This window comes from Egretta garzetta, unplaced genomic scaffold (genome assembly GCF_000687185.1).
Source record: "Egretta garzetta isolate BGI_Z169 unplaced genomic scaffold, ASM68718v1 scaffold193, whole genome shotgun sequence".
NCBI classification, from domain to species: domain Eukaryota; kingdom Metazoa; phylum Chordata; class Aves; order Pelecaniformes; family Ardeidae; genus Egretta; species Egretta garzetta.
The window spans coordinates 914,601-938,456 of NW_009259117.1; the positions used below are offsets into that span (position 1 = coordinate 914,601).

General features: G+C 40.7%; 1 protein-coding gene across 2 annotated transcripts in view; it reads right to left on the minus strand.

Annotated features, from left to right (window-relative positions):
• Positions 1-5,754: 5,754 nt before the first annotated feature.
• Positions 5,755-23,856, minus strand: part of STK32B (serine/threonine kinase 32B) — a 150,667-nt gene continuing 132,565 nt past the window's right edge. For both annotated transcript variants that reach the window (XM_035891095.1, XM_035891094.1), the window contains one exon: positions 5,755-5,893. In XM_035891095.1, the coding sequence (XP_035746988.1) occupies positions 5,755-5,893 (139 nt within the window). The remainder of the gene's footprint in view (positions 5,894-23,856) is intronic.

Consider the following 23,856-nt stretch of genomic DNA (forward strand, 5'->3'; position numbering starts at 1 on the left):
GCGTGGATATAGTGTTTACCATGATAGGACTCAAGACTTAAAGCGTTCTCTCATTACTAATTAACCACACCAAAATTGCCTCAATATCTTAGCAGATTGACTGGAGAATATTATCCTCACTATAGAATTGTATAGAAAAGTTATAACTACTAATTAAATTGCATAGTACTCCTTCAAGAGGGATCCTTCAAGTCCAAAATAATCACTGTGGGAAAATTCCAGGGATGTAATATAGCACACATCAAAACAGTGAAAAGGTAAGACGCAAACAATTCTCCAGAGCACTCGTTCCAACATATTTTTGCCCATGAAATGTCTATGACTAAATCTATTCAGGTAATTCCATTCAAAGAGCACTGATTTTACATAATTCATGGGCATACGTTTTAGAAGGACTTGGGTTTTAGGATTGTTCTCAGTTGTATTTCTCTTAAAGGGTGTTGAAAAATACAGAGGTTTTGATATGCTTGTGTTATTGTTTATAACTGACTTAAAATCCCAAACATGGAACAACAAAGCTTTCTGCCCTGTGTTGTGATTTTGAGTCTCCGGGAGGACTCATGAGGACTGTTCAGCTATTTTGTAAAATATACTCTAATTGATTAGATACATTCCTCCTTCCCAATTAAAAATTACAAAAAAAGGGAGTTTGAGACTCTGAGCCAAGTTCATAGATGCGTGGAGCATAGCTTATATTAGGCATTATTAAGGTCCTAATTGTACTGTGTGTTTTCTCACAAACATGATTGTATCAATCTAATTTGCATTGCTAAACGAATGCTAAAAATATCAAAATATTTTTCCCTGCTGGCCAGAGAGTAGTTGATCCAATCATTAAAATACAGATAAAGAAGTAACTACTCTTATGGAAGCTAAGATGATTAAGCACCGCATGCGTAGGAAATTAGTTATTTAGCTACTAGTATGCTCTCCAAAAGAACTGCAAAGCTCTTGTATAAAAATCGCACCAATCTATCATGGAGTTTTTTGCACGGCACCAGAAGGATCTATAAAAGCTTTACATTATTCCTCATTCAAAATTTATCATGGGGCTTGTTGGCAGCATGTGCTAGGGGACCGACCTGCAACTGCTGTGTAGGAGAAAAGAATTTCTGCCTTCCCTAGCGGGACTGCTGACTCTGGCCCCAGCCGCTGTTGTACGCTGGTGCTCCTTTGCTGTACAAGAAAGCAGAGTCCGAGCAGCCCAGCACTGCAAGCAGGTGGGGTCTGGCCTTCACTCGCTTCTTATTCAGAGCCTGCGTAGATGAACTTATGTAGCCATGGAAGAAATCTGGGCCAGTTATAGAAATAACGGGGATTATTTGCAGGACAGCTGTTTGTTCCAGGCATCCTCCTGAGGCAGGTGCTAGAGCAGTGGAGGTTCAAGAGGATACTTGTGGGTTTTTAATTAAATGCACTTTGAATACCTCCTTGCTTTCCAACTCACACCAAAACTGTAAATGTACCTGTCCAAAACCTCTAAGCTTCTCCTACATTGGCAGGCACTTTTTTTTCCCAGCAGAATTGTTGGCATAGCTACCCAACTGGAAAACAGAAAAATGCTTTGGGTCTTACGCAGCCAACCACGGTTCCCCAGTACATCCCTGTACACCGATATTTAGGTTTTGTTTAAACTGTCAGAAATCAGTTTGAAATTGTGATCGCATATTTCTGCAAGCAGAAAACATCTAAATGAATGGAATGGATGGATGGATTGGTGCCTAGTGCTTCCTCTATTGTGTACTTTGATGCCATTTTGAATATTGTGCCAAGATCTATAGCCAACCCTCCCACCCCCAAAATCTGTAGGAAAAAACTCGTGGAAATATTTCATTAATCATTTTTGTCAAGACTACAGATGAAAGGAGCCATTTGTATTTTATGACAGTTGGTAATCAAACATTTACAGTACAGTGCCAATATTTAATACACAATGTAGAAGGAGCAAACTGAACAGAAGGTAAATCTGGCAGAGTTTAACAGGGAGAGATGCTGTGGGAATGCGCATGTGTGATCAGAACTGTAACACCGCAGAGCAAGTGGCACTGCAATAAAATGTTGTAGCAGCAAACTGCTTTTCCAGCTGTGTTAAACTTCCTTCCCTCTTCCCTGGAACAGAAATGAGAAAAAATATTTTACCCTTGAAATGACTTGGAGAAACCAGATGAGGCTTTGGGAGTTAAGATCACTGGCTGGTTTTGCAAGGCAATAAAGCTGCATAGAATAAATGAGTCCCAAGGAGTTTCTTTTGCCTTTATGACTGCCCCACTTTATTTCTCCCTTCCATCTCACTGAGTATTTTGTAAAAACCTTCCATGTCTTATTTAGGTTTCCTTCCCTGTTTTCATTTTCTACTGGAAAGCAAGGCAGTATTCATTGCAAGAGTCTGCTTTTGTGCAATTTCTCAGCCCTCTAATACCACTTTTGCATGTAAGGATAGAAGCTGCTTAAACAGCTCCATCTTACTCTGTCTGAAATGATCAGAAATGTTCCCATTTTTTCCTAAGAATTAGACTGCTTCTCCACAAATTGTCCGTGCCATCTCAAACAAGATTCACCTGACTAAATGTCAGTGCACAATGTGCGTGTCCACACCTGAGCTGCGTACACTGGCGTTCCACTCCGCGGAGGCAGAGCTACAGGGAGAACCAGCTGCTAAAAGAGGCAGTCAAGACAGAGCAAGTGCACCACAGCCTAAAAGCATCTTTTTCTTCTTTCCTCCCTCTTTATTCTTGAGCCTAGCTCTGTCTAACTCGGCTGCAGACGTGTACATTTTTCTTATATCTGATGCTAGGGGAGACAAGTCCCACCCAAGCACTTCTCAGGCTCGTTCCCAGGCTGTGTGACTTTTCTTGCAGTCCTTGTTCCGTCCTCACTAAGCACAGACTATACAGGATGAGCTCTCTTCTTCTTTTTCTGCACCATTAGCAGGGCCTCCCATGACAGGCCAGCTCCTTACAGCTACATTGGTCGAAAGGGAAGATGAACTAAGAGAATATTGGGTCTCCGCAATGTAGCTGAGGGTATTCTCTGACCTGTGTAATAAGTAGATGAAGATAATTATATGCAGCAGAAGGTTCAGCTCGCAGTCAGTGGAAGTGGCACAGATTCTGGATAAAGCTGATTGGTGCCATGATTTCTTGATTTCTTTTTTTTTTTCCAAGCAGTAGAGTTGTTTGAGAAATGATCGTATGGCAACAAGCATGAAATTAAGGTGTCTGAGTGAGCTTGCATCCATGCATAATACTCTGTGCAAACATATTTAAGTAGCTGCCATCTATCGAATAACCTGGTTTCTCTCAAAAATAGCTTAGTAAAGCATTGGCAAAGACAGCAGCATCCAGTCAGATCAGATGGCAGATGTTTGGTAGAATCCTGCAGCTAATTAAATTCTATCTATCATCTCCCCCAATTTTTAATAGAGTCATTGATGACATCCTTATACGCTAAAGGTTGTGGATCAGGACTTTTCATTCTATAAACCCCGGCTTCGTGATGGTTGTGTGCATTAGCAGGCAGCAGAGCCTGACAGGAGGGGCTCTGCAAAGCGGGGCGGTCGGTGATGCAGACCTGATATCCACATGAGGCATATTTGGGGAAGTTTAATTTCATATTTGCCCTCATCTGTTCCTGTGGTCTACAGGCCCAAGCTGGGTGGATGGCATTAAGTGCCCTCTTGGAGCACATTTTCTGGTTTTGTATCATCCAAAAAGAATCTGATTTGGGTGCTACAATATGAACCAAAATGCAGTAGGGCTGTAAGGTGGAGACATTAACTTCAGAAATGCCTTCCCAGCCTGAATTAAGGTGTTAGTATAGTAGTATCCTACATGGTTGATGTTGTACAGGATCACCCACACTAACCCTTCTTGCTCAAAACAACCGTAATCGGAAAAAAAAGCAAATGTGCAATTGCCTTTTTTTCTCAAATGTTTTTCAAATTCAAAAATTTTGCATGGAAAACCTTAATATATTGCTGACCCTGCTTCCAAAAACTTCCTTGCTCTAATCTATATTACTTGATACAGTATGGATCCTGCAAGCATTTACTTATGAGTCCTGCCATTAACTTCTGCAGATTTATTCAAGGAAATACAATCATTCACTTCTTTCCAGGATCAAGATCCAGATCAAGATCCAAGACCATGATGCATTTTGATTGTAAAAGAGCAATAGGTGTTTCCAGAAATGATGAGAAATTTTATCCACTTTGGTCCTTCCCAAGTGAAACTAATATTGAGAAAAAAACAAAAACCAAAAGGTTCTTATAAGAAGGGATGGGTATGAAAGAATTTATTCTAGGAAATGAAGTGTGTCCTCAAAAGACCAGAGAAACTCTGCTCCTTTGCTTGATTTATGATTATTTCAGTCTATGTCCAAATTAAGCAAGTAGACCAACACCGTGCTCATGACAGATGTAAAATCTTTACCTTACTACATTTGTAAACTGCTCTGTTGTTGATAGGAACACCATGTCATTTAACGGAGTGATAAAAATCTGTATTTTATGAAAAAATTGTGACAAAAATTACATATAATGTGAAACTGAATGTTAAAATAGATTCAATTACAAAGAACTTCGTTTTGTAAAAGGTAGAATGGAAACAATACAGTAAAAATAGATTATTACAAATAAAATGTTTCTCACTTTCAAAACCCTAAATTATTTGTTTTAAAAAGTTGAAATGAAATTTGTTTATGGATGGTAACCCTTAAAAATAAAAGCACAATAGGACAGAACAAGCATGCATTTATTATCAAAATGTGGATGTACAAGTTGTAAAATAGCATAAATATCTGGAATTGTGGATGCTATTTTAAGAAAAAAAAATGCTTTCATGTCAGCAATACTTTGCATAAAGTATGTTTCTTTCTATTCAGGATGGTTCTCATCCAGAATAGATCCATGAAAACAGAGACACATGTAACTTCTTCACATTTTATAACACTTAACTATGGATCTGAGCAAATTCCTAATGTTTTTAGCTCTCCTCACTAAGCTGCTTTTCAACTCTGGGTCCATTAGCCTACTGTCACAAATAAAAAAAGTCTTTCTTTGCCATGATTATCAAATGCTACTGACGTGTCTGATCCTGCATCCACTAAAGTCACGAGCAAAACTTTGACTTGGCCAGGGTCACGTCTTTTATGACAAAGCAGAATGCACGAAGTTAAAGAACAATGTGAATACATTCATGCTGCAACTTTTCCAATGGACTTCAGGTATTTAAATGAAATTATCCAGTGTTTGGCCTATGTGACGCTACATTCACGTATTTACATCATATACATCTGTTATAAACTCAACAGCAGGTGCTCAGAAACAGCTGTGTCCGGCAGTTTCACAAAATTCCAGACTGGACCATTTTAATCAACAGAGAAAGAGAGGGCAACATGGAGCCTTCAAGATAAAGCTGACCCCAATATAACTTTGTCTCTTGCGAGTAGCTAGAAACATGGCAATCCTTGAGAGGCTGCCTAATGAATTGTTTCAAGTTTTCTTCCAGGATTTTGAAAAGGAAAGTCACACTTATTTATAAAACTGTATTTGTGGCTGATGGTCATTTTTCCAGTGACAGAGTCAAAAGAAGAGCAGGGTTGTACATGGAAAGCCGCAGACGGTGTGGGTTTGTCCTTGTCTGGGGAACCTGCTTTTGGAGGAGTCCGGTGTTCTAGGACCCGAGGGGCGAAGTTGCGTAGAGAGGACGGTTCCTCGCTCTGCCAGGGTGGAAGCGTGCCTGTGGCCGAGGCTCACTAGCTGCTGCAGCCTCTCGTGCAGCCGTGCCCTAGCAAATTGTTGTTACGTCCATCTTGGAGCTTCTCGTGGCTCTGAAGGGGTGCTCTGCTGTCCATGCTGGAAGTCTGTCCGCTTTGATCCTGCTGTCTTCTTAATCTGCCAAAGGTTGATAACATCGATATAGTTATCGTGTGCAGATAACTGTATCAGAATGACAGCCGCTGCCTGTCCTGTGGGCAGCCATACACACCTGTGTATAAAGCAGATACCTGCACCATTCAATCTCTACTGACTCCTTGAGCTTTATAGCTGCCAATTCTTCTAAACACTGGTGATTGCCTCCTCCTAAATATGTGCAGCTGGGTCTTGGGCAAGTACTGATCCCATTAAAGCCTCCATAAATAGCCAGCAGGGGAGAATGCTTCCTCTGGCTTTAGCACCTCTGCTCAGACTGTAACTTGACAAAACCTTCAGGTAGATCGAGGCTGGTGAGAGCTCTTGACTTGGCACACAACAGCAGTAAGCAGCTGCTCCCCTCTGCTCTCCCACAAAGTTATCAGTAACCTCCACCAGTACAAGAGAAAAAACTGAGATTAATGTATATTCGGTATTCTACTCATTCTTACTTCATATATTGCCAAAGCCTCCTGGGTGGTTTCAAGGAACAACAAGATCCTACATTGTTTAAAGGCTGCAAAGTTATCTTTTGACATCATTTTCTAGACAACAGCAACAGCCCTAGCAGCGCCTGTAGTCCCCACCAGTTGTTTTATCATCAAGCTTCTCAGCATTTCTGTTCAACACTGGTATCAACTTCTGTGATTTTACTGTGATTCATGTGATAATCAGTGTTTTCCTCCAAACACAGACACAATTTAAATACTTTCAAGAAGGGTGTAAAGGTTCAGTGTGTCTACAGGCCAATGGAAGACTGGGATATTAGAGGAAAGCACAAGAAATAGGAGTCCCTAGCTAAAAAGCAAGGAATTATCTTTACTAATGTTCATGACAAACAAGCTTAGGGACATTCCTTTCCTTACAGGAAATTTGTCCATCATCTCCAGTTAACTCATCAGTCAAACAGCTTTAGAACCAGTCATTCAAATGAATGTTGACAAATCATCAAGACAGTGAATTTTCACCCAAGGGCTCTAAGAAAATTGAAATATGTAATTTCTGCACAGCTGAATGGAGTATGTAACTTACTGTTGGAATTGTCTTGGCACCAAGGAATGGAAGGACAGCAAATGTGATAACTTTTTTTTTTTTTTTAACAAGGGCTTCAGAAGAGATCTGGGGGACTACCATGAGAGTAATTGAATCAGACGAAGCCTTGAACCACCTTTGGGTCTGAGCTACTGCCCCTTACGAGACTAAGGTATTTGTAGGCATTGAAAGAAGGGGCTACTGTGCTTGGAAACTCATGTTGCAAACTGTGGGTTGCAAACCTGTGCAAACTGCTAAATAGTGGAGCAAGACAAATTTTGGCTCTATGGAGATCTGAGGAATCATTGCATTGATCTAAGACACAAGTGCTTTCTCCCCGAATTTGTTTAATATTTACTTGGATCATAAAATGCTGACATTTTCATTACATAAAATGTAATGAATTACATAAATGTAACGAATTACATAAAATGTAATGAAAGACATTTACTGTACTGCTAAAATTAATGGGGAAATAAGAAGTCTCTCAATAACAGCATAAAGCAGGAAAACACCAATTATTTTTTTTTCTAACCACTCAACCTGGCAGAAAGGCAGCACGTAAGCAGGACAGCGGGAAAGGAGAGAAATGAAGCCCATGCTGAGTTCAAAAGATACCACTGACCAGCCTCGAACTTCTCACTCTCTACAGAGGTTGCTTGTATTGCTGATTTCCATTTATTTTCTTTTATCCTGTCCCTGCCCCTCAGGTCTAGTATTGAACCATGATTAGATTATGGGGGTTTGGAAGTGCTAAAGAAATACATTGTTTTAGTAGTGCTTTGTTATATTTCCTTTTCAGACATTTTCTGTTTCTGCATCTAGATTTACTACCCATATTTACAAACTATCAAAATAAACAACAGGTTATTAACCTTATGGTGTGGTAAATAGTTATTATTTAAATATTTAATAATTTATCAATCACTTTATTCAGTGATTAAAATTACATTAAAGACTTCACTATAAGGGGCTATAAGGGGCATGCTAACGCTTACTTACTGGTGTGTCCCGGGGGCTGGGGAATTGGACTAAGAATCAGGAGGTGCTGATTCTGTCTCTACCTCTGCCACCCTTTGGGCAAAATACAGCCCTTTTCTGTGCATCAGCTTCTCTCTTGACAACTAGAGAAAATGTAGGGCGGTGAAGCTGAGGGGGAATTATATTTGTCCAGAAATCTCACATGGTTTGGAGCAGTCATAAATCTGAGCTAGATAAGTTGTGGCTAAGAAATAGAAACAAAAAGAACATTGAAGCCATGCCTGGACTCATGAAATCTTGCGTTCTTATCAAACCCATGCCCACAGGAGATTTTTCTGGATAAACTGGTGATAGAGCATGTATAGGCTTATACTTGCAGCTCTCGATTAAGCAAAGGATATAATGAGCACACGTGTCAAGCAAAGTGGGACTTTGCTTGTGGTTGCACTTCAGATGTCGAGGCAGCTGCTGCAGAGAACGATGGAAGCTGGGAGCTTTGTCCCTCTAAGTACTGCTCTGTGCCTCACAGGCCTGAATGAAATGGGGAGCTAGAGTCTAGAGTCTGTGATGATTAAGAAAATAAGGTGGTATCAAGCAAAATGTAATTATACTGCATATATAATTATGCATATATGCATTATTGAATATATAAAAATACAGAAGTAAAGAGAGCAAACTGGCTAAAAGCTAGCACGGAAAATATAATACTGAAGCAAAAAAGACTGCTATAACTATGGCAGGCCAGAATGAAAATCACAAACATCTAATGAAACCCAGTAGCAAACGTGGGGAGCACCAGGGAAGAGCTTACAACTCAGCTTTGTTCACTAGATGAAGAAAAATATTGAAAGTTTGTCTTTAGGCTGCTTAGTAGGGTAAGCTCAATGAAAAAGGATGAAAAGTTGCAGAGGCAACATGACTGTCAAAATTTCAGGTTTGCTAAGAGACTAAAGCCTCCTCCCAAATCACTGCAGTTTCACCAAAAATAAAATAAGGCAACTGGTCTGTATTGCAGTCTAGCTCCAAACTGCAAATAGGCTCAGGTCAAGACCTAAACAAATCTCAGCACAGCAGCTGTGTGTGAACAAGTCTCTTCAGTTAAAATGTTGGACAGTTGAGACATTTATCTCTTGTTCATGCATTCTTGATTCCTTGGTGCTGGAGCTGGAGCACTTTTCCATCAGAAGTTCTCAGCTTTTCAAAAACGTGTATCTTGACACGGTTCCTGTATTCATGGCAAAATAAATGCAGTCTGGGCCATTCTGTTTAAAAATGGCACCGGTGCAATAAATTGTTTGTAGGAAACTGCTTTCCAGTGAATGACTTATCTTGGCTTTAAGCTGATGCAGCTACAGGCTGTGATAACTTGATAAAGGCCCAGGGAGAATGAATGGCTTGATGGGGACTTAGCTGGGGATCTGAACCAGGTAGCTGAATGCAATTGACTGAGAATAAATGGTAAAATGGCCAGCTGTGGATGAAAAAAGCGAAGAAGTGGTTCTAGTGGATAGTCATATGGAAAAATAAAAACCTGCAGGGAAAAGAGAACGAAAATGGCTTGAACAGTGTCTATTACATTTATTCCATGACAATTCTGTACAAACACATAAGTAGTCTCAGAGGCAGTTACACTGGGAATTAAAAGTGGGTCTGCTGAAACAACAAAGATGCTGAACCAACAAAGAGATAAGCTGAGTTTTCCTTCCCTTCACCATTGATCCATGCAATATTGATGGTGCGTGACGCTGAGGGTTGAACAACCTCCTCTCCAGCAGTGAGGCAGAAAGAGGCTGTAGTACCAACCACTACAGGAATGCATGAAGAAAAGTAACTGAGGCTTCAGTCAGGTCTTGGGCTTCATCTGTGTTTCTGGTAAAAAGAAATTGTCTGTGGGAGCTGTGGAAAGGTTTTTAAGATTATTATTATCTTGATACTCAGATATTATAGTAGAGTTCCTGCAGTATTGATTTCCAGTGCTGGGTCTCAAATGAGATATTTGTCAGTGGAAGGGCATCCAAAGGACAGCGAGAAGTTGTTGGTCCAAAAAAACCTAGAGCATTATAGACCAGTGGCATCAGGTTTACAAAATGTAGCTGCTCTGTTTGGGAGCTGTATGGAGGCTTTTACGCTGCCTGTGGTTCTTGTCTGTTTGTTCTGGCCAGACAGCACCTCGATGCACGACAACACCTTGTGCAGCTGAGGAGCTCACCCATGGGTCTTGCCATGCTGTCAGCGTGGAACTGGAGCCTCAGAAATGAGGGATGTTTCAAGCAGTGGGCACACACTCAGCAACCATCGAGGACAGAATTTCTACTGACCAAAAGAGAATCCAAGCCAGGCAGAACTACTATTCTTCTGAGACTCCCACACGTACCAGGTCCTACAAGACTGTCTCTTTATTACAGAAAATTTGCAAGTGAGTTTGCCGGTGTTGCAAACCCTGGGTGTGGAGGAAATAAATGGTCTGAATGGGCAGTTGAATTTATTTCTCCATTTCTAGATTTAGCATTTTACCTTGGCCTATTGATATTTCAAACACTCTGCTGGGGAAAACAAATGCTTTTGCTTTTGGTTTGGGGAAAAGGTGGGCATAATAAGAGGAGCTTTAGAAACTGTAGTTTTATTGCAGGAAAAATGTTCTATTAATGGGAGGTTTTACATCCCCTGGAAGAAGCCCTGAGGAGCAGATAAACCTGTGGAACATTTATCCCAGTTATTCTTCATGAGGAAGGGGGTCTGAGGTCAGAACAGACCAGGCATGTCTATGCTAGCTTTTCACATTCATGAGTCCTGGGGAACAGCTCGCTAAATAATTAGGAACCCACCTCAGTTCTATGATTTAGCAGCTCACATAAGTAATGTTGATGTCTTGTCCAGATGGCCTTGCTAGAAGGCTAATTATGAGCATATCCGACTCGGGAGACAAAAATAACTGGTCTATAATGGGGAATGACTGCTCGGAAAGGAACTGTTTCAGCTGCATGTCTCTGTGCACGTCACTGTGGTTTGTCTGTCAGAGCACAGATACAGAAGTTACAAGGGGGATTTCAGAAAACCAATACAGGCCCTTATGTCCAAATACCATATTTTTAGAATTTCAGTTGATAAATATGGACTCTTTGGAAGATATTATTCTCTCAAAATACTGCACTAAAAACTTTTCATTCTCAATACAAAAGATCTAGCAATGAAATTCTGTAAAGGAGTTAGAAGAAGCCAGAAAGTGACTGACACAGGCATTGTTTTGTTATATCCTAGTCATAGGCAATAGAAATGTGGGAGTTCTGCCATATAACTAAAATTGCAGGATATGCTGAAGTTGTAAAAATTCCAGCCAAACTGAAAATAATTTTTACAGAGAGTTATAATGCCATAACAGTGGACTCCGTAAAGCATGAGGAGCCCTACTGCAGCAATATCTCAGAGGGGTACCTGCGGAGCTGGGAACTCCCAGCACGTCTAGCTGAGATAGTGGCTAGCTGTAGGTAGCCAAGGCTGGAGTGAGACATCTTGGCACTGAGGGCAGGCAAGGTGTCAGTTTAATGCCCACTGCTATTGCACTAGACTATTTGGTTTTATTTCTAGTTTTTATTCAGTGAGGTAATGATGCATCAAAATTTGTGTACAAACACAAGAAAAAATGCCTGGGTGAATGAATCAGATGTGGTCAACACAACTGCTTCCTCAAGGTGGTGGTGCTTTAACCTCCTGACCCCACCACTGCTTGTCCCTGATCACAACTAATCTGTTTTGATGATAACTAAGCACTATTTTGCCAAATGGTCCAGAATTTTCTTTCTAAAGAGATGGAGATGGTTAGTGGCTGGTTGTATCCCTCATCACAATTGGATTCGCTGCTCAGTTACACAGAAAACAAAGATGAAACTTTCAACACAAAGATTTTGGTGAATTTATGGCACTCTAGAGCCTTTATTTCCAGTCAAAAGGTGCAAAAAAAAAAAAAGACAATGGGACTTTGGAGTCTAACTATGGTAATAAGACTTCCTTATTTCCACCTTGTGGAACAAGGACAGAGTATATCCTTATGTTCCTCAGGTTTTGGAGTGGTTTATGTAGAGAAACTTGCTCTGGGAAAGAACAGAAATATTTGGACTGTGAAGACTCAAAAGGACTCATGCTGTCACCTCCAAGTCCAGCATCATCCTTCGTATTGGTAACCTGGAGTGTGATAGAAAGTATAAACAGAAAGGTGCTGGGTGGCTTGAACTTATATCTGGATTTATATCTATGTATAGCTTTATATCTACAGATATCTTGAACATACCTGCATAACCAACATGAGAAGGCATGTGTTTTGGTTTACCTCTCTGACCTAAATAATGAGTGTTCAGCGGTGGACAGGTGAAAGCTATCAGTGTTGTTCGTACCAGCTCATTTTCTGGATCAGCTCACCCAGCAGCCCCAAAAAGGCTCCATTCCTTTGGTTTGACAGTGATTAAAAATGTTCATGGCACCCACAATCTTTCAGGCTTTAGCCAGAAAACCAGAGTCACTTCACACAAAACCTTATCTTTTGTAAAATCCCTTATTTAAGCTTTGTAGGAGCTCATGCACATCAGTGAAAGTGCACATACTGCAATATCAGGGCAATTTTTTGGCAGTACTATATAGGTCCTGTGGTGTGTACACGTCTTTTCAAAAATAATGGGTTATATGCTTGTGTATCTTCTACTCCACTTTGAAAACTTCCCCCGTTATTTGTCTGCCATCATTTTAACATCAACTTCAGGCAATGATTGTAGAAATATTGATAACTGAGCATGATTTCTGGGACAATAAGCAGCTTGGCTTGTCATCTGGCTGCCACTGTGGGGAATAAAAATTGAGTTTGATACATGGACACTTAATCATTTTCTGCCTGCATTTTTAAAGGTTTCTCTTATAAATTGGTTCTTGCTGTGTTCTGTTTTTGTAAAAATTGAAGAAGCTGGCAGTATTTTACAATTGTAAATGAGTGCTACTCTTTCTCTTATATCTACATTATTCTGCTTATATCTGCCAGATTTTGATTCAACTACATTTTTTAGTGAAAAGGTAAAAAGAAGTGAACAAAACGTCCTGATCAGGTTATTTTTAACCAAATAAGCATATTTGGGAAAAGTAATTTTACTTTTCCAAATGAAATAGCCACCAAGTATATCAGAAAGGAGTGAAAATTCCTGTATTTCCTTCCTTTTTTAAAAAGTTAACAAAAATAAGCTGATGAGCTGATCAGAACTTCAGGAAATTTGCTTATTTTACACTCCATCCATAAAGAAGAGAACACTAACCTTTGCTCAGCGTAAATAGTAAGGAAACGTGCTAACAAAACAGAACAAATATGGATTCCTCACATCCTGTTGGTGCGAGCTGCAGATCCCATCTTGCTCTTTCATGCTCAGGTTTGCTTCCCAAGGGAAAGCGTGGTGCAGGGTGACGAGCTGGCATGTGATTAGGTCTCGGGCATAAAGGTAAATCTCTGGTCAAATTCTGCCAAATTCCCCAATTTGAAAAGTGCTCTGATCTCATAGCAACATATATAAGAAATAATATAATAATCCTGCATAATATTGAATTACCTGATAACCTGAACATCTGCCAAACTACTCATGTACTTCCCATTCCCAGCGGTACCCAGAAGGGCCCTCATGATGGGTGCCAAGAGTTCTTCATGGGAATGCCATTTCTGTATTTTAGGCATTGGCTACGTTCGCACCAGAAGGTAAAATGGTGCAGGGGTTGACGCTTGGAAGCAAAGTGGTGCAGGCTGGCTTGCACCCTTGCGGCTAAACTCTCTAATCTTCAAACCAGAGTCGCTGCATTGCAGCTGCCTGGGAGGCGGCCTCTGGTCTATGCTAACCTCTGAGACATGAAGGGAATTGCTCCAGAGTGATTTTGGCCTGGGAAAAATTATGCCAGGGACCATGCTAACTACTGAGCGGTATGGAAGATTGCCTATATTCTGCCTTTTTAAAAAAAAGGAGAAAACAACAAGGTGAAAAATGCAGAATAAGAAAAAAAAATAATAGTAGAATTGGAAGAAGGAGAGTTAAAGAGTTGAAAAATGAGGAAGAACTCAAAAGAATCCCAACTGTGGAGATCTGATTAATTAAACTAGCTAATTATTTAGCTAATTAAAACTATCTCCAAAGACAGCTGTATACAGCTAATGTTCTTTTTTATAAAAAAACCCTCTTTACACCTAACAGAGGAGCAGTAACCATGGCAGAGTTAATAGCGGGCTTCTCTTTTCTTCAGCTTGTGCACAGAGAGATCTCAGTAATGCTTTCAGGAAAACAGAAATTACTGCAAAGTGTATGAATTTGCTAAGCATTTTCAAGTAAACAAGGAAGGCACAGTCTCTCTCTGCTCCGGGGAGGCTTGGGGCAGGCCAGGACAGACTTCGGGATGGAGCTGGAGCAGACTCAACACCCGTCACGCAGCAACGTCAGCGCTGAGTCACACAACTCCAAACTGAAAATTAGAGTCTGTAATCTCAGATGAGTTCTGCCCCTGCCCCACTCTAGAGAGCAACATGTACAGAGCAGCTTTAAACAAAACATAATGCTAGTGTGTGTTTGTGTGGTAGCAGGCATATATTTCTGGAGACCTGGTCCAAGAAGCAACCTCATCAAACCACTAGCAAGAGTGGATGTCGTGAGTCTTTAGCTCTTGATAATGTTCACTCATAACTTGCTCGTTCTTGGCCTCCTGCCCCTATGGTTAGGTACATATGGCTCAAACGCTGTTGCCCCACAAGGGGTGTTTGGTGCCATACGAGATGCCCATCATTGCCTGACATTCGGCGAGAGCAGCCCACAGATGACCGTGCCTGTTGGACCGGCAGCTAGGCATTTACTGTTTCAGAAATGAACTGAGACGACAACTGTGGGATGGATTTTATGCCAGCTAACTAGAGACAATGGAAAGATTAGTTCAGGCTCTCTACAGGATAGATGGAGGCACTAATGCAGAATAAATAGTTCCAGTCTAAGTTATCTAATACACGTGTCACAGGTCAACCTTGTGAGATACAAGTCTCTCCTCACTAAAGGAGCTTAAACTAAACAAATGATTTTTTAATTGATTAGTTTAAAGGAATACAGTCTTGTTGCATCTCTAGAAAAACAGAGATACCTTTCTCCTCTGAATCACAGATTCAAGTGTCTTCCTGCCTAGCAGCTGTATAAGCTCACCACACACTGCACTGCTTAGCAGAGCCAATTTGCTCCTGGATTAGAGCTAATTTACACCCACACTGCTCAGGCGTGCAGAAACTGCATAGTCCCATCAGCCTGGTACATAGCACACGCCAATAAACACTGCCAAGAGCTGGGTAATGAAGTCACCGAGGAGCACAGGGGTGCAATTGCCTGCTCATCCATGCAGACGTGCCTATAGCATATTCAGGCTCTGGGTCTGCCAGCAATGGCTTTTCTGCATGACTTGGTCTGTACCTTGAAAAATACTTTGTCATCTAATTCCCATTTATTTCAGATACCTTTGAAAATCTTGCGTACACCCTTTGGGGTAGGGGTTGTTCTGTGTCTAACCAACATTTAACTCAGGCTGTCTTTGACCCAAAACAGGTACTCTTGGTACTGACTGCTTCAGTAGAAACAGTCGTAATCGCAGGCCTGTTTTCCTAATACACTGTGACTTATGTGTTTTGAAAGCTCAGTAGATTACCATGTAATCATTCAAATAACTCTGGTTTAACTCCATTTAAATTTAAATGACTGAGGCACAGGCTAAAAGTTATGCTTTATTACAGCTGAACGTGAAAAGTAAAATTGTGGAGGAAGTATCCCCATGTAGCACAGATGCCTTCTTGTACCACTGACACTCATAACATTTATTCCCACCCTTTCCAAAAATCCTTGGGGAAATACATTTACACCAGGGGTAATTGATTCAGGTTGATAGTTCTTGCTGAATAATTACGCTCAGTAAATGCCTGTGAATATAATTTTCTATCAACCAACAATTTATAATCAAGCATAATGGGTTCAGGTGCACATACGGCGTGAGTGACATGTGAAGCATTGGTATGTGGAAGTCAAGTGACAAATTATACTGGATGCTGGATCATGTTGACCTGCAATGTCTTAAGATCTCAGGTTTACCCTGGGAATTCATAAAGCAAAATAAGAGTGAAGAGATGGAGTAAATAAATGAAAACAGCAAACGATGTGCAGCCATTTAAGAAAATGAAACTACAACAACCAATTAACACTAGCATTAAAGCCACGTTCAGACTAGCAAAATAGGTGTCTCTCAGAAGTGGGTTCTTGTCTGTCCCAGACTAGGTGCATCCTAAACAATTTCTGTCTTGTTCAGCCATGTTTTAAAATGTGAACTAGTTTTTCTAGTTTAGATACCTCTGTAGATCCACATGTACAAGCAACAAGAAAGCAGCTATGAAATTTCCCAGTGATGTATTAGTTATTAGGTTTGTGGGACCACAGGACGAAAATTTTCTTTCCAGTTAGCCAGAGCCCAGTTTAAAATCTACAGGCACTTGCCCATGAATAAGGATGTTCCCCAGTAGTGTGAGCCAAAGCTCATTCTCAAGACAGAGACTTGCTTCATAGCCTGCCTTTGGTGTGCATCCTGAAGGATGCAGGCTCACCCTTTAGTCAAGCTCTCAGCAGACAGATCGATCACAGGAGTTGCGCTGACGTACTCTGTTCTTCTGGTGAGAGTTTCAAGGTAGAGTGATCTTCTGGGTCATGTCCAAATGACATATATGGGGAGAAGGACAATTCTCTAGCTGCATCTACAGTTTACTGGAAACACTTTACTGGAAACATATTCTCTGCCACTGCCATCCCCTGGAACTCAAGGCAGGAAGATTTTTACAGAGGAGCTGGAGTGGAGGGGCCTGTTAACAGACAGCAGGACACAGCAACAAGCATAGTTTTGCTAACAGACTGAGAATTTAAAGACAAATAATAATGTGATGCCTGCGAAATGCCTGCTGCCTTCGCAGCGATGGTGGTGCACGTCTGCAGCTCCATGGCAGTGAACTGGTGTGCCAGATCGCCATGGCAAGGCAGGACTGAACAAAGGGGCAGCCAGCCATCACCGAAATGTGGCCATTCAATCCCATCTACTTTCTTCTCTTTCCTTTTCACGCCTCTCCCCTGATGGGGGATCAGAAGAGGATCCTGGATCAGAGGTGAGGAAGGAAAATATCAGCTGCGACAACCTATTTGTGTAGCAGCACCATTTCCTTAATGTGGCATCTCTAGTTGAAACTGCAGCTCCATGGGAACTGTACAGCCAATAATTTAAGAATTAAGGGATGTGGAAAGCCCGTCTGGCTCTGCCTGATTATTGGGACCTGACGATAAACATTCTCAGACCGGAATAAATCTGGGAGGAGGCTGGTCCAAGCCTACCCTTCTCCTCGCAGCAGCAGGCTTCCAGGAATCGGAGTTTCCAGGGAACAACCTCAGCCTGTGCTGACCTGTCTGCTGGCCCATCTCCCTCCACCTACTCCTCATGCAAGATTTCTCTGCCAAAGTCCAAAACACAGATGCACAAGAAGCCTCGTTATCCATGCATCTCTTTCATTCCCTGAAGGACGGACCCCCCAAAGGAGATGTATCTTGTGATACGTGTTCACTTGTGATTGCACAGTGTAATTCGCAGCCTTTAGTCGATCACCAGACCTCCCTACGCAACGCATTGGGAAGGTGGATGCCTAGCACAGGGATCCACGAAAACCACTGTATTGAACATTGAGCCATCTAGGCGAAGCACTACAGTGCACCCACAACAGAAGTATATATCGTGCCCCAGGTGGGACACGGGAAAATTCTCTCCAGATGGGTTTCACAGTGCTGAGATCTTCCCTGGGGATGGGTGCCTGACATCCCCCGAAACACAGCAAGGGACAGTCTGAATCTTACCTAAACCTCTTACTGCCCTAAGTCTGCTTTACTTTCCCTATTTCCAAAAAGGGGAGATATATATATATATATATATATATGTACTTGCATATATGCATATATATACACACATATATGTACATTTTACTGTTCAACCCTTGTGCTATTATGAAGACTCTGTATGAAGATGGAGACCTTGTAAGCAGTGAGAAAGCATAAAAGCACATACCCAGCCATTCCATCTAACAAAAATTCCCACCTCTCATAGTGGCCCAGTTCAGACACTAGTGGACACTGACAAAGAACAATTCAATTGAGACAAATATTTGCTGTGGCATATCCCCCTCTCTTCTGACATATCCAGATTTCCCAAACCAATGAGTGCATCGGGTATCCAATGTCTGAAGGACCTTGATGACTTTTTCCATTAATGTCTCTAATCCTTTTCTGAATCTTTTCATAAGTTATGCATCCAGAATGCCACTGGGCAATGTGCTGCATTGCACAGAAAAGCATGGTTTATTTTCTTTAAACCTGGTAACTTTGTGACCCTGAGTTACCAGAAAGAGTGAATAATCATTGCTTAGTCAGCTTCTCAATAAATTGTGTAACATTATTATTTAGCCCATTTCTGTCTTTTCAGTTGCTTCTTCTCTGAGTTTAAATTAGTTGAAGTCTATGAAATCCTTCAACCTGAGCCATGCCACACCTCTGGTCAAGCTTGTTTTTCTTTTTTTGTAACCATTCCAAGTCCTATGTATCTTTTCTGAGATAAAGAAGCAGAACTGTACACAGAATGGAAGGTGCAGGTGTATATATATGAAAATATATATGTGTACACAAAATGTTGATGTTCATTTCTCTATAGTTTTCTCTGCAATTTTGAGCATGTTAACACCTTTTAGTTGTCCACTAAGCATTGTGCTATTGTCCTGGTTTTGACTGGGATAGAGTTAATTTTCTTCCTGGTAGCTGGCATAGCGCTGTGTTTTGGAGTTAGGATGAGAAGAATGCTGATAACACCCTGATGGTTTAGTTGTTGCTGAGCAGGGCTTACATCAGTCAAGGACTTTTCAGCTTCCCCTGCTCTGCCAGGGGCACAAGGAGCTGGGAGGGGGCACAGCCAGGACAGCTGACCCCAACTGGCCCAAGGGCTATTCCAGACCATAGGACGTCATGCTCGGGGGGAATTGGCCAGGGGAGGGTGATCGCTGCTTGGGATGGGCTGAGCATTGGTCATCAGGTGGTGAGCAATTGCATTGTGCACCACTTGTTTTGTATACTCTGTATATTCTATTATTATTGTTATTCTTTTCCTCTGCTGTTTTATTAAACTGTCTTAATCTCAACCCACAGGTTTTACTTTCTTCCCAATTCTCTCCCCCACCCCACTGAGGGAGGGGGGCTAAGCAAGCGGCTGGGTGGTGTTCAGCTGCCTGCTGTGTTAAACCATGACAGCTATCCACAGTCTTTTCAAAATTGCTCTCCTTCATAACTGAAGCTAATTTAGAGTCCATTATCCTAAAGGTAAAGTTTAGATTATTTTCTTCCTAACGTGTTTACATTTGTCAGTACTAAATTTCAGCTGCCATTTTTTATTACCCTGCAACTCAGAACCACGACTATCATTACCTACTGGAGCTCTTTGCAGTCAGATTGAGTTTTGACTGCTCTGGTATCACAAGCGGACTTTGTCACCTCACCGTTCATCTCCCTTTCCAGCTCATTTATGAATATATTCAACAGATACACAAATTATCAGAATGACTGGCAGTAATCATGTTATATCATTACTGGCTTGTTTCTGCATTGCTTCAGCAAGTGGCCCCAAAATGGTTTCCTAAAACAAGATGAAGAGTTCAGTCTTCATGATTCATTCTTAATTTATGGAGGCTCCTAAGAAGTGAGAATTTATGTTAGTTTAGGACATGAAGAGAGATTAAAAGAAATAATGAAGTTAATCCCCTGTGGCCATTGAACAGTTGTGACTTATGCAGCCTTCATTTATCATAGATATGATTTTTCCCACGTAACCTATTAAAAAAATTAATCTTATATAATGCATGGAACCATACAGTTTTGGTTCCTCTCCAAATTCTGAGATGCACAAATGAAGATGTATTTTTCTTTTCTCTGCCTATGAACTAAATTTTGATTAGTTTTCATGAGGTTTGTGTTTAGCTTTCCGTAAGTGGAAAAGAATTGCTGGCCTGCAGTGCTAAGGATCTGCATCTGTTATCCTGATACTTCCAGGAGCACATTTCAGCACAGAGGATGCTCTGACATATGCACGCCCACACAAACTTTCATTCCTGAAGTTGGGTGTTCATTTGGTGAAGTGTAGCCACTACAATGATACAATTACTTCCTTCAGAAAATTTTGGCCATTTTTCCTAGAAGGCTAGAAAATGAGGTTCCAGATACTCATTAGCTATTTTTTCGTTTGGTTTTGTTTTTTTTTTTCCTCTAGGAAACTCTGAACACATTATTGAAACGATGGCTATTGTATGATCACTCTTTTCTCAGAAAAAGTGAATTTGAAGGTATGCCCACAGAAAAATAACCAGCTTGGACCAGTTATGCTCAAATCTTTAGGCAGCTCAGCTCACCAAGAGTCCCATTTGGCCTGGTGATTCTAAGCCAGTAATAATGAGCAGGATTCAAAGGCAGAAGTGAAAGGCCTTGTGTAACCAAGTAGCAGTTATTAGTGCCCCAAAAAAAGCTTGGTCTAATCATGTTCAGAAAGGTGTCTTGCTAATTAGGTGAGATGGCAGGCACAATCTCCAAAAGCAGGTACATCCATCTACAAAAGGGACAAGAAAGGGATCAGTGAAGAGCAGTGCAACCACTTGAAATGCTCAGAAAGAGATAGATAGATTTAAACTGAATTAAGGTTGGCAGAAGTGGCAAGAGAAGAAAAGTTGTGCTGTAGCCTCATCCAATAAGTATTCAGATATTATGGAGATTATGATAATATAAATATCTCCAGAGACACTAAGTGACATAAAATACCTATTAAGAAAAGTACATTCAATGAGGTGTACTGCAAATCATTATGAATATTCAATTCCAATCAAACTGAAATGAAAGAGAGCACTCAGGGACTCTGGATTTGAATCTGAAAAGATAATTGAAAGGAAAGGAAAGAAAAGGAACTACAATGAAAGAGGAAATAAATTTGGACTTATAAAAAGTGCAGAGAATATTAGGTAAGCTTTTCATCTATGATATGGACAAAATCAGACAACATGATTTTAAGCATCTTAGTATGCTTAAAATATGTTCCCTCTACTTTTGCTGTTTATTCTGGGAAGAGTGATCTGCCTGCTCACCTAGAGCTGTTCAATACCTTTTAGAAAAGAACTAGGTATGGCCAAACAGTAGGAATTATAGTAAGAAAAGAGAGGGAAAAGTATGGCATCCATCTGACTGCTTCAGTTTGTGGCAGAATTTTTTAGTGTGGTTGCATTCAACAAATACTGAGAAGAGAAATAAGGTGTACCAGGAGCTTAGGAAAGGGGCAAGCCTGTTCAGATCAGTGGGCACTAGACAGCTGAATATGATCTCAACGCTATTGAAGGATATTAGTGTTAAGTAAAAACCCCTCCAACTTCAATATCACTAGTAAGTTTTTTAAAGTTCACACTAGAACTCTTGAAAATATGGATATTTTGTTCATCTCTCCATCCTGTTTATTAAGCTCTGCAGAATTCTAACCCATTTTCACATACATTGTATATACGAAATACACATTCTACTCAGTAAAATGTGGCTTTATGATTTTACTGCCATTAGGAGGCTGATAACTTCGATGACAAGTTTGTGAAGTGTCTTAACTGCAGGATTATTCTGCCCAAGGAGCAGATATTTCCTGTGTTTTCTCCTCTGTTCTTTGCTTGCTCACCTCTTTAATCTTAAAGACATCTTTTGGGGAGAGGAGGAGGCTCAGGAACCATAAAGGGTGAGAAATGTGATTCCACTACAAGGAAATATTGAATCTTATTTCTTCATTTTTGGCTATTTCACATTTTGGACATTCATAAAGAGATGTGGATATATGTGAAGATTTGTTTAGTGATAACGGCACAAAAATATCAAAATAATCTGCACTCAGCTTTTCAATAAAGCTACAAACAGTGTGGTTTTATCTGTACAATCTTTCTTTCCCCCCCAAGAAACTGAAAATACAGCCTACAGCTTCTAAATAAGATCTATTTCTCAAAAATTTGCTGTCAAGCCTATAGGCATACATGTTCAGATACTGTGAAACATTTGGTGCTGCATTTCTAGATGCAATAAAGCATCTATCCACAGAAATAGATTTAAAAACAGGGAAAAAAATCATTTTTTGCAGCCAAAGGAGCCAAACAAGTCCCTGAAATCAACTTCAGATCATATTCTGCAACTAAGACCCACAGCATGCACCATTTTTAGATCATAGTTTATTTAGTTTACATGTTCAAAACTAAGAGATTTTACTGACACTCTTAAGAAGAATAGAAAACACCTCCTGCACCACATTCAAACTTGGATTGTAAAAGGATTTTCCTATTTTATTTTTCTTTGGATCAGGAGAGTGTGTACCCCTCTCCTAAAGGTACTGCAAGATAATGTCAATGTGGACAGACGACGTACACCCGTGTCATGTCAAAAGATACATATGTATTTTAATTTGTAGCTCACATCCACTGAAATATCAAAGTAAATAAGAATAAAGCCATGCACATAGCCACACTTGAGCCACTCTGATATCTGAAGCACTGACAATAATAAAATCAAGACAAAAATCTACTTACAGGGTAAAGGATTTCATTTTGGATGCTTCAAGTTTTCCTGTGCAAATGAAGATGAAGGTATAAAGCTACCTCTTCAGAACAGCCTAGTCATTTTACGTGGAGTAGAAAGTATTTTCAACCCATGAACGCTGCACATTCCTAATGCTGCTCCTGGTCTGCTGTTCCATTATTTGGAGTTGTGTATGAGTGTCCCAAGAAGAAATTACATTGGGTGTGGAGGATGAAGATGGCCCAAAAATCAGTTTTCCTTTTATTAGAAGAAATGCTGTATCATAGGAACTTGGATCACAGAAAGACTTTGGAACATTCAGTGTCTGTTTTGCAGACATGAAAGCAGTATTCCTTTCAGATTTCACAAATTTCCTAGACTGTTTTATAGGATTAACAATAGTGAGAACCTGCCTAGCTAAACTGAAGCACAGAACTACAGCTGGACTTCAGTAGATGCTATTTTTAGTACACAGGACAGTCTTTTACATTAATACAAATCTTAGGAAAATGGAAAATAGTTTTGTTTCATCTTTTTCTACAGAGAAACTGGGAATAATTGTCTTCCCTCCATTCCTCCTCATCTCCCCAGTGAATGCCGTGTCAAAGTCAAGATACACAAATCTAACTTTTGTTACCATTGCTGATAAACATTGACTACGCATTTCTTTGTCCAGAAAGCCCTGTAAAGCTAAATCCAATATATAAAGAAAACAGCTAATATCACAGCTCCAAGTCCTACTTTCCTAATTCCTAGTTTAATAAAACACATTTACTCGTCATAGAATAGTTTAGGTTGGAAAAGACCTTTAAGATCATTGAGTCCAACCGTTAACCTAACCCTGCAATCCCACCACAAAACCATGTCCCTAAGCACTGCATCTACTTGTCTTTTAAATACCTCCAGGGATGGGGACTCGACCACTTCCCTGGGCAGCCCGTTACAGTGCTTGACAACCCTTTCAGGGAAGAAATTTTTCCTAAAATCCAATCTAAACCTCCCCTGGTGCAACTTGAGGCCATTTCTTTTCATCTTATCACTTGTTAGTTGGGAGACGCGACCAACCCCCACCTCACTACCCCCTCCTGTCAGGCAGTTGCAGAGGGCAATAAGGTGCCCCCTCAGCCTCCTCTTCTCCAGACTAAACAAGCCCAGTTCCCTCAGCTGCTCCTCATCAGACTTGGGCTCCAGACCTCTCACCAGCTTCCTTGCTCTCCTCTGGACACGCTCCCGCCCCTCCATTACTTTCTT